Consider the following 19,088-nt stretch of genomic DNA (forward strand, 5'->3'; position numbering starts at 1 on the left):
GCCATTCACACTAAAGGACAGTTAACGTTTGTATTAACCTAACATGCATGTTTTTGGAATATGAGAGGAAGTCAGAGTACCTAGATTTAAATCTCCGATGTCAGAACTATGAGTCAGCTAAAATTTTGGCAAGGGATGATTTTGAAGAACCAGCGTTGTTAAAATTACCTTGAAAAAATACATTTGTTACTTTAGTGATTACTTGTTTTTTTAAGTAACTTAGTTACTTTACTGATTACTTTACTGATAACTTTAATAGTTAGCTGATACCGACAACCCTGGTTAACATAAAAATGACACCCGGTTTTGTCATTTAATTGGAAGAGTGCTTTTAATAGTGACGTTTAAGAACAAAGTTTTGCTTAAAAAAAAAAAAAAGACAGCAACCTTTTTTACTTAACATAATTATTTGAATTTGAGAAAATAATAATTTTTTTTCAGGATTCCACTTACAAATTTGCCACTCCTTTTTATTAAAAAAACCATGATAAAAAAAAGTCCTTCTAGACTTAACACTTAACAAAAATACATGTAAAAAAAAAAAACGTCTTATTTATCACTATAATAATAACCACCATCATAATTATTATTATTTTTATTTTTTTACTTGACATATGTAACTATTAATGTTGTAATGGCAAAACTCAACATTTTTCATGTACATTATTTATAAACAGCGATTGCATTTGGAGACATCCTGCAGTCACACAATCTGGTATGACATACATTCATACTACTGCAATCCTTTTTCTTTTAGTGACTATTTATAGCAAATAGTAGACTATTTGCAACAAACCGCTCTCTTTCCCTCTTGCTATTTATGAATGACTCTCAATGCACTGAAAACGATATTATCACTCCTTCAGACCTGAATGTTAAATTGAATACTCCCACATTGCATCTCACTATGTTTATTACCAGAGTTTACTTTTCTTAAGTGTCCTATAATATATAGTTATTTGTTTAGTGACTTTAAATATACCAGCGGGAGAGAGGCACCATTGCTGAGAAGTGTTTGCTGTTTATTTAAGCCTTGTCATTTCTTGCTCATGCGGCACTAACTGTAATCAGATTACTTTTTTAAAATAGTAACGCATTACATTAGTCATTTTTATTATATAAAATGTGCTTGTTTTAGAGTAACGCGCTACTTTGCAACACGTTACCGACATCACTGGTCAGAACTGGTTCAGCTCTAGCATCCAGCATACAACTGTTGTAAAATCTGTGTCTGTGTGTTGTATGTGGAAGACATGGCCCATTTAGAGAAGGAGTTAAGAGACTCAATCTGCTCGGGGCAGCCTCGAACCCACAGGCCCTGGAGGAAAATCCTGATTGTGATGGAAGGCATCTACAGGTCAGTTGCTATTGCGCCACACAAACTCACTCACTTAACACTGTACAATTGTCTGTCATTCATTTATCTGGTGTCAGTTGGTATATCTTACTAAGTAAAGGCTTCCAGGTGGTCTTCACAGAGACTTAGTGTTGGTGTGTTAATTTCAGGAGAGAGTTGAAAAGGAACAGTGTGTTTCAGTGACTCCAGCTGCTCATTCGCTCCAAATCAAGGCTAAAGAGAGCCGCAAAGGTTGATTAGGCTAAACTCTGAGTACCTTTGATCCATGGCTCCTTTTTCGTTTTGCAGGAGTTGCTTAGCCACGGTCCAATTACAATATTTACATACACCCATACATCATGTGTTTTTTTGTCATTTATTCAGGAGTTGGTTTACTAATTCACTAATTGTTACTGCATTGGATGTTACTTAACTCATTCACTCCCAGCGATTTTCAAAGAAGCAATCCCCTTCACTCCCAGCTGTTTTACTGGATTTTGACTGATTTAGCAAGGCCCACAGAATATTGTGTTCTATTGCTATAAAAACATGAAAACTACCAAAAGAAAGATTAGTCTCTTCTTTCATCAGGAAATAAAAAGTATATTTATATATGTATCCGTTTAGCAGCAATTAGCATTAGACTATAGCTAAGTTTCATTAATATTCACAAATTTATTTAGAATTGCGAGTAATTGAGGTTTTTTTCAACATGGCCCTGGTTGATCTATTTTGCTCTGTTGCCACCTGCTGGCCGTTTGTGTAATAACTACCATTTCAACCGTTCTTTGCAGTTGAGAGGCTGCATCAAATATGCTCTAGCATAAAAAAAAACCCCATAAAAAATATGTCTTTGGGACACTTAAAACATTTAAAATAAAACGTATTTATACATTTTTGGGAGCAAATGAGTTAACAAACTGTATAAATGTGTGTCCCAACTGTCTTTTTCTTCATTAACCCTATCGTTAGCATGGAGGGCTCAGTGGTACGACTCCCCGAATTGATCGCTCTGAAGACGAAATATAAGGCATGCCTATACCTGGATGAGGCCCACAGCATCGGCGCCGTGGGGCCGGGAGGGAGGGGCGTGACGGAGCTGTTCGGGGTGAACCCGGCAGACGTGGACGTGTTGATGGGCACCTTCACCAAGAGCTTTGGGGCTGCTGGAGGCTATATTGCAGGCAAAAAGGTGAGTGTAGAAACTTGATTTAACGTTAACACAGACGAGATACAAACAAACAATCAAAGATAGCTACTTCTTTTCAACAAGCTATTCAATAGTCATATTTATGGCGGTCATTGAAAGAACACGACATTGACTACAAGCAGCTTGAGCGTGTTAACTCTACAAGGGTGGCCTGGCCGAACATCACGCTACTGTGACTCACTTTTTCTGGGCAAAGAGATTGTTAGCCACATACCAGAACAACATGTGTGAGAAGAAGTGCAGCTCTTGTCTTTTTAGCGCCACTTGAGGAACAACTTTGTATTACATAACCCTGCCGCCAACTTTCAAAATAAAAAAAACTTTTCATGAATAGTATTAATTGGGAGCACCAGTAAACCATCTGGAAGTTCTTGTGTTTTTGAAGAAGAGAGTCACGGTTCGAGTTGTGGACAAATAAGAATTGGAACTAATGCTTGTCTTGTCTTCTTTCAAGCAAATAACTGTGACTCAGCTCAGAGGCACTCCGTGCACAACTCAAGTATACAGCAGGAAATTACAATACATTTAATCAATTTGGAAAATAAACTATTAATGATAAAACGGCCATACTATTAGAAATCATTAGAAATCAATACCTGTGACTGTCCCTCTTGGTCATCATGAAGGTGTGGAAAATGGAATGGTGGCTGTGAGTGGACCCATTTGTAGAACATATTCAAGACCGGGCCATATTTTATTTACACCAGAGACCAAAGTAAGAGAAAATCGAATAGCCCAAAATGGGAACATTGAGAAAGTGATTAAATTAAACACCAGAGGCCCTATTTTGTGCCAAAGTCTAGCACATAGTGCAATCTAACTCTGCGCATAGGTTGAGTTTTCTTTCTTTTTGGCATTTTCCTACAAGAGCGTTTATACCGGCAGATGATGTCGTCGGCCGTCCAGATGAATTGGGCAATTGCTGATACTGTCGTGCAGCCCTGAATGTGCATCCATGTTTGACTCCCATAAATGATTTCTACATTGATTCAGAGGGATTGTCCCACACTGTTGTCATATTTATGAATGAAATACGATGACATTTACCACACACATCTGCGGCGTATCAATCTGTCCGCCTGCACATTGTTCAAATCCACCAAAATCGGGTTACACCAGAGGTGGGTAGAGTAGCCAAAAATTGTGCTCAAGTAAGAGTAACATTACTTCAAAATAATATTACTCAAGTAAAAGTAAAAAATAGTCATAAATAACTCAAGTACAAGTAAAAAAGTATTTGCTAAAAAACTGAACATGAAGTCTGATTTATAAAACAATGTCATCAGATAACAAAAACATAAAATTATGGGGGGGGTGGTGTAACTGGTCTCTATAAAGACTGTTCCCATCGTCGCATTGAAGACCCGTTCGAAAGACTCGATTCGTTCGTGAACGTCATCACTAGTGTCTACGGAAATGCTCCCACACAGTCAGTCAAGCGGAGCACTTGCGTGAAAATACGGTAAATCAAATTTATGAATGGGGCGGCGGGTAATGACTCTAGTGTAGCCCAATATAGCGGAGTAAGAGTAGCACACATCTACTTAAGTAAAAAGTATTGTGTGGTAAAACTACTCTTAGAAGTACTTTTTTTTTTAAGTTAATCAAGTTAATGTAACAAAGTAAATATAACTCGTCACTACCCACTTCTGGGTTACACCACCTGTGCTATCATTGAGACCTGCTTTTACCAAGTCTAAAATCAAGTCTACTTTCTGTTATGTAGCAGGTCTGTCTACCAAATTCCCAAACAACTAAACCAAACTAAATTAGACTTTCCTTGCCACTAAAGCTAAGATGTGCCCGTTTTTAGCCCGAGCGCAGCCGACCGGCGACAAAATTGCTTTATTTGATCAAAATGTGCATATTGATATTAACAATTTGTATTAAAAGCTGGATTTCTGGAGAAAAAAAAACTCAGACCGTTATGCTAATTTAGCGAGGTTCTCTTGACAAGATGTTTACCATAAAGTCCACACATTTTGTCACTACACATTGTTCTCAAAGCTCACATCCGTTCAACAAATGTTGCTCAGGCTTTTGTAATTTTGACTTACTCCATTAAGAAGTACACTTTAGTACATAACCGCACGTCTTTTGTGGCACTTGATTAGAACGCTGTAGAGGAAGTAAACATGTTGTTTGAATTAGGTATTGAGAACGGAACCCTTCCTGTCCTTTCCTTATGTTGGCTCAGCCATAATAAGAAGGTACAGCTGGCAGATGGCCAGCCCCTTCTTGTGGCAACCTCGGAACTGTGCTCCAGATTTAACAACACAGCTTTAACAGGCGTGATCATGTTTGAAGTACCAAACCCTGTGCCTGAATTGACAGCTGGCTGTAGTAAATCCAGGATGAATCGGGTTTGATAGAACTTCTCGATATGTAGGTATTTGTTTGTTGGGGAGTTTCTAGGCTTGACGTTGTTTTTGCACTGCTCCTACTTCAGTGGATGCACACTGCAACATTAATAATTGTGTTTGTGTCTGCGGCCAAAGGAGACTCTCTTAAGCTGTCACTCCACACCCCAGACATGAGATGGATGTTCTTTCTCCGTCACGTCGGCCTTATTGGTGATCTTGGTCACACCGAAATCCTGTGGTGAAAATCCCAGTCTTCAAACGAAAACAGATGTAACGTCGTTTTGGGATTTGTATCCTGCGTTTGAGCATTTCCCCTCAAATGCCTTCCCCTCGCATGTGCACGAGCAAGCCGCAGCCGCCGCCCAGCGGGGACAGATGGCGAGAGTGGAAGCGGTGGCCAGACGGCATCACCAAGCCACGTGTCATCACCCGGCACCCGCTGGCCGCCACACATTCCGCGATAGCTTTTGAGTCTGCTACAACCTCGGAGCGCTTTCCGCACACGATCAGATGGATTTGCAGCAATCCTGCTTCTGACATCTTCTCACCAGCGGCAGAAGTCATCTCCCGCTGACATGTGAGAATAATGAGCATGACTGGGCCCATTCTGGCTCGTCTCAGTGTTCTGCTCTGGCTCCCGGAGAGTTGAGAGTGGGAGGTGTTCCAGAGCTCATTGACGTCGGCCATTATGGTGACAGAGAACCGTCCTGAAGATTGATCTTCAGGTGTGGAGTGAACTTGGGCTTCCTCTAGTGGTTTTTGCTTAGAAGTGCATTTCTTCCATTATCTCAGCCAGATGAACAAAGGGAAAAGTGCATATTTGAAATACAGTGAACCCCGCATTTTCGCGGTTTGGCATTTGCAAATTCAACTATTTGCTAAATTTATATTTTTTGGAACTTATCCTCGGTTATTCACTGAAAACCCACCAAATTATTGTTTTGTGTTCATATTGTGGCGTTTTAGTGTCAAGGAACAATGTTGAAGTGAAATAAGGAGCATCATTTTGATAAAGATTTACGACCATCTTGGGGCATCTGTAGGCAATTATAAATTTTGGGTTTTGGCTTCTTTTGGTGTTTTTTATTTGGTTAGAAGAGCATTTCCTCCATTATGGCAAACAAATGAATTTGGGAGACCGTGTATATTTTAAGTACAGTAAACCCTCATATATTCACATTTCGGTATTCGCTGTAGGAGCCAATTGTGTATTGGTTCATTTGTAGTGTATTCTATATATTGTATATTGTTGCTAGATTCATATTTGCATATTACATATTTGATAATTTAGTTTAAAACAATGGTGACTATTATTTCATGCATAGATTAGAATTTATGTTTAAAATTTCAAAGAGACAAATTGATTGGATATTTCTTTATTGGAACTATTTTCTAGATCTAGTCATGTGACTAACGAATGTGTACAGATAAAACTGCAATGAGCTGGACGTTGGACAGACGAAGCCAGCTCATGGTAGAAGCAACATCGTTTTTTGACTAGACTAGTTTTTGTTTGTGTCAAGTCGTGGTCTCACCTTTTCCCTGTTTTGGCGTCTTGGTGGCAAGAAACTGTTAAAGTGAGTTGGGGATATTCTGTTGGACAAAATGAGTGCTTTGTCACCATTTTGTGGCATCTACTGGCAATTAAACCTTGAAGGGACGTAATAAATGTGCAATTTATTTGTTAAAGGGAGGCAAGGAGCTTCTGTTAGACAAAAGTAGTGCTTTGTCATCCTTTTGTGGCACCTTCTGGCAATTAAATCTTATAAAACGACGTAATAAACATGCAATTTAAAGTAGTGCTTTATCGTCCTTCTGTGGCACCTAATAAACCTATAAGGGGTGTTATAAATGTGCAAAGTAACTTGTTAAAGTGAGTTGAGGAGCTTCTGTTACACAAAAGTAGTGCTTTGTCATTTTGTGGCACCACCTGCTGTCAATTAAGCCTTATAGAGTGACATAATAAATGTGCAATTTATTTGTTAAAATGTGAGTTGGGGAGCTTCTGTTGGACAAAAGTAGTGATTTGTCATCAACATTGTGGCACCTATTGGAAATCAAACCTTTAAGGGACAGTCTAAAAGGTAACATGTTCTAGTGAGTTGAGGAGCTTCTGTTTGACAAAAGTAGTGCTTTGTCATAATCTTGTGGCACCTGTAGGCAATTAGAAACCTCGTTAGCGTCTTTGCATCAGGGTTCAGCCCCTGCAGTATACTGTACAGTATTTTTTTTTTTTTCATTGCAGGAGTTGGTCGATTACCTGCGTAGCCAGTCCCACAGCGCCATGTACACCTCGGGCGTGTCTCCTCCCATCGCCGAGCAGATTATACGAGCCATAAAGTGCATCACAGGACAAGATGGCAGCACAGAGGGTAAGTACCATCTCAGTACTCGCATAGGTTTTGGATTTGACAAATACTATCTGCTCGTCTCGATGTAAATCTTTACACCTGCGCATATTTTTTATGGCAACAAAAGCAATCTGAATCTGGAGGACTGTCCCAATGTTAGCATTAGGAGTAAGTCCCGACCCGCAGGGGGAAGACAAACAGCTGCTCGGACCGAAAATATGGTAGCAATTACAGGGGTCTGCAGTGGTAGAAAGAAAAGAGGGCGGAGGGCGGGCAGTACCCCAGCACACGTGACCCTCACATAGAGGAAATCATTTTCATGTGTGTTTTAAAGAACCGTAGACCCCTGAATAGTTTCTGCTTTAATGGCATCAGACATGAGGGCAGGGAAGTCGTCATTAGTTGCAGTACCACCAAAGAACCAGTCCCCCCTTCCTAATGTGTTGCCAGGACTAGTCGAAGAACTGGGCTTGCGCAGGTAGAACACAGGCCAATAGTGAAAAGGTCACCACAATCCTGCAGGTCATTGACGGCGCACCTTAAGTTCTGCAGTGCTTTCATCAATATGAACGACTCGACTCTGGAATATGCAATCATGTTGGCGTGTCTGGCTCTCCACCAAACACGCAGCCAAAAGAAATAACTTGTCTTCAAGCAAACACTCGTTCGCAAACAATGACTCCAGTGTTCACCTGATCACTAATAAACAATGTCTTCATTTATCTTTGCGCCTGCGCCAGATTAGTTTCATCGTTTCCCATCTCCCTCCGCCGCCCTCCTTTTTTCCTCTTGAACGTAGAATTTCACACTTGAAAGCAAACTGGTGGCGAGAGCTCAGAAACTCTGACAAAAAGAACCTCCGCGCAGTCTGACCCACTCCTTAAATATGCTGTCTGGCATTGGGTTTTTGACCTCCGTGACCCCTACTTTTTGCCCCTTCTTTCTCCCTTCCGCAAAAGAGGAACAATGAAACAAAATGTGTCCTGTGCTTGTAGGTTGAAGCCTGCATGTTATGCGTTCCCCCCCCATTTAAGATAAGGAGACTTCCAAATGCTTTCTTCCATCCCTTCCAATCGCTCCCAGGTAATCAGAGGTAAACAGAACCATGTTCCAAGACACAGCTGGGCCAGCCACGTAGCAAGCTGGCTTGTTAGGGAACACGGGTGGTGGAAGGGAGGGGGCGGGGCACCCCTGGCACATTTGATTTGATCGAGATACCTGAACTCCATGTGGCGCTTTGGCATGAAATGCGTGCGTTTTGTATAAAATGCATCACAATCTGCAAGGACTGAGTCTGGCAACGTGCGCGCGTGCACAGCGTGCCCGTCTGTGGCCAAAACTGAACCATCTGCTGCTGCTGCAGCTGAGTTGTAATCATCAACTTCATAAGGGAGGCTGCACGGGCCCAAATGGAGGTGTAGGCCTCAACGTAGGAAGATAAGAACTCGCGTTGCAGTAGTTACTGCTGACAGCCGACTGTGTCCCTGCGAGGGGAGGCGCAGGGGACACGTATTCAAACTGAAAGTAGCAAAGTGTGGACTTTTCACCAAGGCTGAGTGCAATGTTCCCTCACTTTTTGCAGGTGATATGTTCCGTTATCATCTGCTCCGGGCGAATTTTTGATCGCACGTTTTTCTGCTTCGTCTAGACAATGACGTCAAAAAAGATGGCAAAGTAGAAGACGACAACAAAAGAGAGGAAAAAACTAAGAACACAAAGAGAATCAAATAGAAGATGACAATGCCATTTTAAACTGAAAAGTAAAACTTTAATGTAGTTACTAAGATGACATTCCATCGTCCTCGTTTACCCCGGGAGGCGTTCACGCTAATATCTTAACGCAGTCCATAATCAGCAGCTTGTGTGTGGAAGTTTATTATTATTCTATTCTTCTATTCTTCTTATGAGTTTCTCAGAACATATTTCTGAACGCACCCATATCTCATTAGATGTCCTTTCAAAATAAATGTTAATAAAATGAATGCTACCATCTATAGGACATTACAGAAATTGTAGTTATTTCCATAAAAAATAGATTTTTTTTAATTATGGTAAAATTACAATTTTTTTACTGTTAATTTGTGTGTAAAAAAAAAAACTGTTTTTTTCGGGTTTTAAAGTTTTATTCCATTAAATACCAGACAAATATTTGCGGAATTACGATATATTTGTGAATGTATTTTAACAATCAATATATGTAGCTATTTCTGATGGAGTTTTTTTTGTTTTTACAGAAATATTGTGTATTTTTACAGTTACAGTGATTTCATGTTATTTTACATTTGACATGTAAAATCAGAGTTTTTTTTTTTGTAAATTAAAGGTGCATTGTGCAGTTTAAAAAGGTACGGTAATAAAGCTTTTTCTACATCATGCATGTTCCACCAATGCCCAGATGAGTACGAAGAGCCCTGACTGTTTTACTCTGACTGCGTCAATCAGCTTTTATCTTCCCGTTATAGAAGAGCATGCGGACCCTGCACACTTCACAATTTCTTTCGGGAGGGGAGGGGTGGAGTTTTTCTCACAACATTTGAAGTCAGGTCTTCGTTTGTCAACTGTGGTGCGCGCACGCACACCGTGAACGAGCCTGACACAGATGTTGCAGTTAAGCTTTGGGCCAGAGGTGGCAGTCACAAGTAAAAAAGTGACAAACTGCACAAATATCATTTAAATTATATTTTAAAAATACTGAAAAAAACAGTAAAATTCTATTATATTACAGTTTTTTGTTTTTTTTACAGTGCACGCTGAGAGAACGGGAACAAGGATTTGGGGGATGATGAACTCCCATGTTATGGTCTTGGTTTTTGTAAAGCTAATTTCCCCTAAAAAAGTAACACTTTAATCCTAAACATGTCCATCAGACTCCATCCATTTTGTGTACCGTATATTCTAACTCGGGTGAGCTGATTCTTCTTTGGTTGGTACGCATGCGTTGACACAATTCCATTTTCGCTTCTTGTTTTTGTTGAAGGTATCCGACGAATCCGACAATTGGCTCAGAACACCAGATACTTCCGGGCCAAGGTAAAGAAACTGGGCTTCATCATCTACGGCAACGACTCCTCCCCCGTGGTCCCCATCCTGCTCTACATGCCGGGCAAAGTGGTGTAAGGATGCTGCAGTTGCATGCGCAAGCCTCTTTCTGTTGTCAGATGAACTGTTCGTGGTCCCATTTTGAAGCATTAAATGCTCAGTAGTGTTTGTTGTCACAAGCAATTTTCAGCCACATCAGCGCGTTTCATGTTGAAGCGATTTGAGCGGCTGCCACGGCCCACATTTAAAAGTTTCCATGAATCACTCGTGTGGACTGTTTGGGTTGACTCGTATCTGTGACTACCGAACAGAAAACATCAGGTAGCTATTATGCAGAGGCCGCTCAGGTATAATGTGTGTTCCAGTGCACGTTGACATGCGTGAACATTTCAATCCAGAAGAAGAAGTTTCTGCGTTGTCACGTGACAGGACAGGACGGGAGTTTTATTGAGAGACAAAGACACAAATTTGAATGTAATTAATTAGAAAGGCACTTGATAGCATATCACCAAAGCCCATAGCATCTAGTTTTGGATTTGATTTTATTGTCATGTAACCAATTGATGTTTGTATTTCTCTGTCGCTGACCAGAGCTTTTGCTCGAGAAATGCTTGAGAGGAAAATTGCCGTAGTCGTGGTCGGCTTCCCCGCTACGCCGCTAACCGAAGCCCGCGCTCGCTTCTGCATGTCTGCAGCCCACACCAGAGAGATGCTGGACGAGGTACGTCCCCCTCATGTAAACGCGCACACGAACACACCATGAACCCTTTGCTTTGTCCTCAGGTGCTGCACCACATGGACGAGGTGGGAGACGCTCTGGGTCTGAAGTTCTCACGAAGGAAATATTCCTCCAGTTCTGACCTCTGTAATGCGAATGACTTTGAGCCGGACAGCTAACACGACTCTTGACCTCTTCACTTCACTTTGTCAAACCTCACACAACCGAATGTCCACACAGAACCAGAACACAGAAGCATAGTCAGGGATGATGGTTTGATTAACAAAAGGTGATCGTGCACAGGGATTCTTCTCGGTTCTCCTTGGATTCTTCCCTATGTAATAAATGCAATGTATTTATAAATGGCTTTGCATCTGCACAATTTAATGACATGCAGTACAGATTGATGACACTGTCACAGATGTGTTTGAATGCTGACTTACCAAATATAGTTCCTCACTCTACAAAGGAAAGAGAAAATACATGTCAGAGTTCTTAGCAGAAGGATTTACAAAATGTTGCTGGTCCCTTATTTGTCAGTTGGTCATTTTTCCAAGCCAAGCCAAACTGTAATTATTATTTTATTTTAATTATACTTCCATCATCACTTCGTCACTACTATTTTAGGACCAACAAGCAAAGGTGGGCTTTCCATCAGTCGTCAACAAAACGGTACTCTGACGGACGAAAACCTACTTCCGTTAGTACTTAGGACATTTCTTTTTTTTCTTTTTTTCTCGTCTTTAGCAAAACAAGTCAGTGACGGACAGTCCGTCAGTACTGATGGAATGTTCACCTCTGGTTATGAGAATGATAAATATTGACAGAAGTTACACATGCAGTTGAAATGTGTTGTGTTCTCTCGCAGTTCGGTCATTACGACTTCATTGTATTGCAGGTTTTCATTTCGTTTAAACTCCGTATTTTGTGGGGGGGGGGGGGGGGGGTTGTCCATATAAGTCAGACAAGTCAAAAATTTAGATTTTTTTTAAGGGGAAATTTGTTTTCAAAAAATTAGAAAATGTACTCCCAAAATCCCAGTTTTGTCATCACGGGTGCATTTGGAAATACATGTTTGGAAACTCAGAATATTGCTCAAATGTGCTGTTTGACTTTTATAGCTTTTATAAGTGAAAATGTCTATTTTATAATATCCATGATATCTCAGATACCTAAAATGCGAGAGGCGCAGACAGCTGCGTAGATTGAAATGAAATACAAGTATGCGTGTGTTGCGTGAGATGTGAAAAAGGGTCCGGACTTGAGGGGGTGCCACCCACGTTCCACTGCAAGACGGCCAAATAATGGCAAGCTGCTTTTTTTGTGAGTCAAAAATATTTTTTTCTTTTTAACAAGAAAAGGTTTGTAAAGCCTCTCCTGCCACAACTTTTAATACTAGACAATCTCTGTGATAAATATTTCAGCTGTAGGGTAATGGAGGCCTTTAAATATATATATATATATATATGTGTTGTAGATCATGGTATGGATTATATCATTTAATTGTGTATTATGCCACATTTGCCTAAAAAACATTTTATTTTATTTTTTATTTAATCACAAGATTATCCAGATACCAAAAATGATCCTTTAAACGGCACACGGCAAATTAGTTCACATCAATAGGACAATTCATTGCATTCCAAAATATATACAAATGTCACAGCGTTGCCATTCATCATAAATGATAGCCTCTGTGTAGCTAATAGATAATTTAGCAATTACTTCGCTGACGTGTCATTAAATCCTTCTAAACCCTGAGGAGGATGCAGAGTGTCGGGGCTTGTTTTGTTGGAAGGCATCTCCCTATTTTTCACCGCTTCATTGTTGATGTTTTAAAGACCAGCTTGTTCCCTTTGACGCACACAAACTGCAACAGTTGTGAAGGTAAGCACGCGGGGTATGCGGCACCTGAGCCAACAGAAACCTAAACCGCCAATTAACGCAATGAGCTCCAAATTCTCCTGCAATGGGGTAATCAGTTGATTAACGCAAGAAGGATTATGGATGGATGATAAATCTTGTTTTTTTTCACAACGTGTCAGATGGGCTCTAGTCGACACTTGTTTGCCTCTGGGCTATCGCTGTCTGCGGGTTTTTTCTTTTTACTCTTGTGTAAACAATGTGATCACAGTTTTACAAGGAGAAATGAATGATTTGCTCTATGATAAGCGGATCCTTTCCAGCAATGTTCCCAAAACTTTTATTGAGCCAAGGGACATGTTTTAGCATTTCCAAAGTACACATAACTGCTCTGAGTGGCATCAAATGAACAAAGACATTTTGGAACATTTAAGCAAAAAAGTAGTCTGATATAAGAAATACAGTTCAGATGAAATGCTTATTAGAGAAAATTCACACAAATGCACATATCCAATGTTGTGTGCCCCCCCCCCCCCCACCCCGATTTACAATAGGACAAGAGTAAATTGAACATTTTACAAGAGCCCTCTGTAACTTTTAACAGATAAAAATAGAACTACAGTGCATGCATATGCTCCATATGAAATAGCATGGCAGTAAAAAAAACAAAAACATATGCTTTACCAGATGACGTTTTACAACAGGATGCATATCCATGTGAAAAACATGGAATATGTTTGAAAACAGACATAGGATAAAAAGAAAGCCCACTTCCCCCAAAGGATCAAACTGTTCTATAGCGGATCACTTTGTTGTGTCAGTGCGTATTCACATCTGGCTCCTATATGGGCCTGAGACAATACAAATTCCCTCCACACTGTGACGTTACACCAATGTACCATTTCATAAAGATCTACAGGAGATGTAGGAGGGGGTGCGGGGGGCTCATATTTCCTCATCTCATATCTGGCTGTTTTCAAATGTGAAGAGCTAAGGCGAATCTGCTGAGACACTTCCACTGCAAAAAATAAAATAAAAAAATGACTCAAACCATCATCACACATGTAGGGGTGTTCAAACAATAGTCCCAATTGTGATGATGCAGAAAGACAAACTCTGACATGCACAGACATAGCAGCTGCATTTTTGTACAGAGCACAAGGGGGAAATGCGTATTTGTTTAGGACGCTCCACTTAAATCGAACCAGCTTTTGTCCATATAAAGTCATGAAAGCAACCAAATCACATTGAATTGTGGAAGAGAATAATACTCTAATATACATCTGATGGATGCTTCCATTAAAAATAATGCTAGTAGGACCAAATGTACACAATTTTACTGTCTATATCATTAGGCACACTGGCATGAACTAATGAGATCCAGTACATCAAAAATTCTGCCCTTGCATATTACATTAAACAATTCTCCATTTTGATTAAGAGTGTCACAGAGGTATTGACATATTGCCCTGCCAGCTCACTCATGACTCTAATGAGCACATCCCAAAAGCTTTGCAGTTTTGATGTTCATTTCATTTTAGGACCCCCCAAAAAAACACAACTTCTGGCATTGATGAGACTTTAAAATGGGCCTCTACACAACCGTAATAGAATTGAATTAAGATTATTATCAATATATCATTGAAGTTTAGACTTTCATCTTTAATTTAGGATTATTCACAGGAATATGAGATGAGCATAATTTCTAGTAGACATAAATGTACTTGTTGAGTGTAAGAAGGTTGCATGTTATAAAGCCTCTAAGGTAAAATTGTGCACTAGTTAAAAACTGCTATGTGTGTCCTACCAGTGAAAAATCCTAGTAGTTCGTGTTTCACAGTGGTACAAGTATCACACAGACAACTAGTGGCAGTTTTGCCTTGCTAGTAACTTACACTTGTATACTGCTATGATGTCCTACTAGCGTACAAAAATATCATACAGTAGTGGAAAAAACTACTAGTAGGACACAGTTGTTCTACTAGTGCAGTGAATTGTCTTACTTTTGAGGACAAAGATCATACTAGGACATGGAATTTAAGATGGATATCAAATGACTTTCCTTTTTTTTTTTTTATGCTGGTACCAAAACCAAATATGCTCAACAACAACAACAGAAAAATCGCATTGTCTGCATAATGCGGGTACGTCCTTGAGCATGAGCTGATCTGAATACAGATCGAAATGCCTTGATAAGGGTGGATTTTAAAGTTAACTCTTCAACATAAAATTAATAAGAAGCTAAGAATAGACAAGATTATGATGCTCCTAAAATCGGGAAAATTAGTGTAGTCAAAAATGATATATGGTATATGAATTAAGCAGCAAAAAAACATTTTAAAATCATCTTTGGGGTCAGCCATTTTGTCACTTGCTGTCAAGTGAAAATGACATCAAAGCAAGTGGCAAAATGGCCGCCTCCTGAGATAAATAAAACCGGGTTGATTGTTCTGCTTAATTCATATTCCATAAACACAGTGTTAGAATGTTGTGTTTAGGCTAGTGGTCACGCATACAACATATTGCAAAGAAAATTTTAGACTACGATAAAAGTCAAGGCTTCTGAACTGTCTCTTACACTAAGCTAACCCAGCTAGCAAAAGATGTTCAATCAATGATTGATTTAACATTGCTATCTGGGGAACCGTCTACTCGCCAATCATATCGTGTTTAATTTGTTTGCGCAAGCCAAATATTTGAAAAACACCTCACGCACCGTACACTCAACATACAACTTCTACTTGTGACCTAAATAATGTGTGCCGACTCCAAGTTGAGGTAACGTTTGTGCGCGTAGCCAGCCTGGCCTCCAGTTACGAGTGACTGGCCTCAGCTTCAACCCAAGTGGCAAATGGTCTTGAGTGGCATTCAAAACATCTGTGCAGCCAGACGTCTGGTGGCAAGGCCCCAGAGAGCAGCGTGCACCAGCCCTCGTTTGAACTGCGCATCCAAATAGACTGCACTTATTGGAATGGCATGTAGCTGCTATTCTAAAGGGGGGATCCTCTGCCACGCTTTGATGTCCACCACTGTGTCCAAAGCAGCCAAAGTGTTCCTCTCCGCGCTCTGTTTTCCATTTGGAGGGAGATCTTTCAATTGTGGCAAGTGATTTTTGAAGTCAAGCAGACAAAGGAGAGATTTACATGGTTCAGACAGCTCCGCTGGCCCAAATAAGACGGCAGCACAAGTTCGCTGCGGTGCTGCAGGCTTCGAGGCAAAGTCAAAAAGTTTTTTGCTGATGCCAAACAGTCAGCCACCCTTTGGCCTAATTGTTTAGCAATACATGTGATTTGCTCATCATTAACTGACAGTTTAGTTTTTACTTCATCATTTATGATTGGTAGCATCTCATAGTCGCTATTGGATGGCGCAATTAAAAAGGAACTCAACCCCCAAATTCTCTCTACAATATGTTCTATGCAGCTCCACTAGTCTAAACATGGTGATGTGATCATTATTGTGTTTGTGGAATATGAATAAAGCAGCAAATGATGCAAATTCACCTGATTTTATCTATCTTGGGGGCGGCCATTTTGTCACTTGCTGTTGACGGCCAATCACGGCTCAGCTTGCAAACATCACATGACCAAACCCAGGAAAAACATGAGCCCTGATTGGTTGTTACCTGAGCAACTGTGATGTCATTTTCAGTTGACAGCAAGTGACAAAAATGGCTGCCATATATTAAACTATTATATTATCATCGCTGTTTTGTTTGTTTATTTATTTTTTTTAACATTTTGGGGACGTCTGCATTCAGTTTCATCCCAAAAACGTAATAATGTAAAAAATGACAGGACAGCGACGTTATAGTATATTATTTTTAATTAGGGGTGTCAAAATGAGTGCGTTAATCTTGAGTTAATTTAAAGTTCCTTTAACGCCACAATTTATTTTAATAATGACTGCTTCTTACTTAAAAAGCCTGTAGTGGGGAAACTCAGCAGACACGTCCACGTCAAAATTTAGCAGTAATAATAATGCATGTATTTTTGGATACTGGGGTCAAGTTGTATTTTAATTTTTTTTAAATGTGCATAATTTCACAAATTACTTCATGTTAAAGATTAGATAGCTCTTTATATGAAAAGAAAAATGCACTGAGCTGTCACCAATGTCTTACAAATGCAATTATGTCATCTCGTGGCAGAAAAATGACCTCAACACAAATCAATATCACACTCGTTTTTACAGTACATCTTTTTAATTTTAAGTACATTTTATGAATTATCCTGAAATGACTGTATCAATGACTAAAAAATGCAGCCATATTTCTATTAGTTTAACATTTTCCCCACGTTCATGTTTACAAGAGTATGAAAACTCTATATAAATATTTTGTTGTACATTTAGAACAGATGTAAAATTTGTGATTCATCGTGAGTTAACTATTGAAGTCATGCGATTAATTACGATAACAATTTTTAATTGCTTGACACCCCTATTTTTTATGTTTAATATTGTCTTTTTACGCACAATTTAGCTCATGAATCACTCGTGTGGGATAATTTTTAACATAAACAAATAATGGAGTTTATGTATTTGATTGCAATATTACCAAAACTATATTAATCAGATTTCAATTATTTTTTTTATATGGGTAAGACTTGGAACAAGGAAAAAAACAAAATTTTGACCATTTAATTTCTCTGAACGAAAAATGGATCTCAAGGTATCTATAAAAGTATACAAACTGTGTCCTATTAATCTCTATATCAAATGGAATGATTTCTGGGTCTGTGTTATCATTAATATCATATTTACTTACTGTGTAAAATATGTAAATATAAGACCAACTTGAAGGCATCCCACATTTTGTTAAATCTATATCCACATTTACATTCCATATAAGGTATTGAAACATCTCCTGTGCCCACCCTGAATGCAAATGCCCTGACTTCAAAGATGGCTAATTCTATTAGATCTGTCAACCCTCCCTGCAAGTGTCACATGTGCCTGAGCAGAGGCACGGTGCAACAATTTGACACAGAGGCCGCCCTTTGAAGAGGACAATAAAATTAAAAAAAAAAAAGTCCGAAAGGCCAATCACATGACTCACCATTTGTCTTGCTGAAGTGAAGTGTTACGGCGTCCTCGGTGAGACGCAGGCCTGGTGAGCCATGTGCTGCGTGAGCGCTCAGACCTCCTGTGAGGCACCTCCGGGTGTCTTCCTCTGCACAATGACGCGCCTCCACCGACCACCAAGGTCACGCCGGGTTGCTTTGCGGGAGACGTCATTATGCAAAGGGAGAAAAAGCATGCTTGGGGGGGAAATCATTTTAAAGGAATTAGACAGAAAAATGGCACTTTTTAAGCAAGGAAAAACAAAAGTAAAATTTAAGGGGGAATTCGAACCTAACAACTTCAATGCCTATGACTATACATGTATTATATTATTATGATATAGTTGCAATGCTATCAATACATATCCATCCATTTGATGTCACCTTTGTGACCTCATTGGTAGCCAGCCAATCATGGGGACATATAGACATGTGCTTCTCAATTATTTATCGCTATGCCAACCCCACCAAACTACCCCGCCCCCCAAAATCTCCACGTCTATAAATAGTACTATTTGTCGAATACACTTTGCAATTGCACTTTATTCTTTGCAAATGTAAATAAATAAATAAATAAATACTGGTAAATAAAAAAATGAATAAAAAATCCATCCTTGTAGTTACACGCACCCCTGTCTGGCATCATACTGCGTCCCAGGGGTGCCCGCCCCCGTGTTTGAGAAGGACTGATATAGACAAACAACCATTCACACCTACAGGCACTTTAGAGTCTTCCATGGACCAAACAGCAGGTTTGTGGAATGTGGTAGGAAGCCGCAAGTAAACAGAGAACATGCAAACTCATACAGAAGGGTTTGAGCAGGGATTTGAACCCAGAACTTAAGGACTGTGAGAGAGATGTGCTAACCACTCATTCACCATGCTGACTCTACTGCATATTGGTATTGTATATTACAATTACTAATACGGATATTTGATACTTTTTTTTTTTTTACAGAAAGATGCCAGTATGAGTACTTAACTCTTGAGTAGTCACCGATACCAAGTACTGATACCACTAGTACTTTTGACAAATTAAATAAATAGACAAATACGTGAACAATTTAATTTTAAAGAAAGACCTATATATCCCAATGTAACATTTTCCCTTCAATTAGCATGAAATGAACGGCAATTTTCTTTTC

The 19,088-nt window shown here is 39.6% G+C and overlaps 1 protein-coding gene across 5 annotated transcripts in view; it reads left to right on the top strand.

Moving 5' to 3' along the window:
- sptlc3 (serine palmitoyltransferase, long chain base subunit 3) overlaps positions 1–11,404 on the top strand; it is a 30,398-nt gene extending 18,994 nt beyond the window's left edge. For all 5 annotated transcript variants that reach the window (XM_086093798.1, XM_086093801.1, XM_086093800.1 and 2 more), the window contains 6 exons: positions 1,252–1,357; positions 2,309–2,528; positions 7,155–7,281; positions 10,238–10,373; positions 10,891–11,020; positions 11,083–11,404. In XM_086093798.1, the coding sequence (XP_085949924.1) occupies positions 1,252–1,357; positions 2,309–2,528; positions 7,155–7,281; positions 10,238–10,373; positions 10,891–11,020; positions 11,083–11,196 (833 nt within the window). In that variant the 3' untranslated portion in view covers positions 11,197–11,404. The remainder of the gene's footprint in view (positions 1–1,251; positions 1,358–2,308; positions 2,529–7,154; positions 7,282–10,237; positions 10,374–10,890; positions 11,021–11,082) is intronic.
- Positions 11,405–19,088: the final 7,684 nt, after the last annotated feature.

The sequence above is a fragment of the Leptonotus elevatus genome, chromosome 13, assembly GCF_054856555.1.
Source record: "Leptonotus elevatus isolate MCC_2025b chromosome 13, RoL_Lele_1.0, whole genome shotgun sequence".
NCBI classification, from domain to species: Eukaryota; Metazoa; Chordata; class Actinopteri; order Syngnathiformes; family Syngnathidae; genus Leptonotus; species Leptonotus elevatus.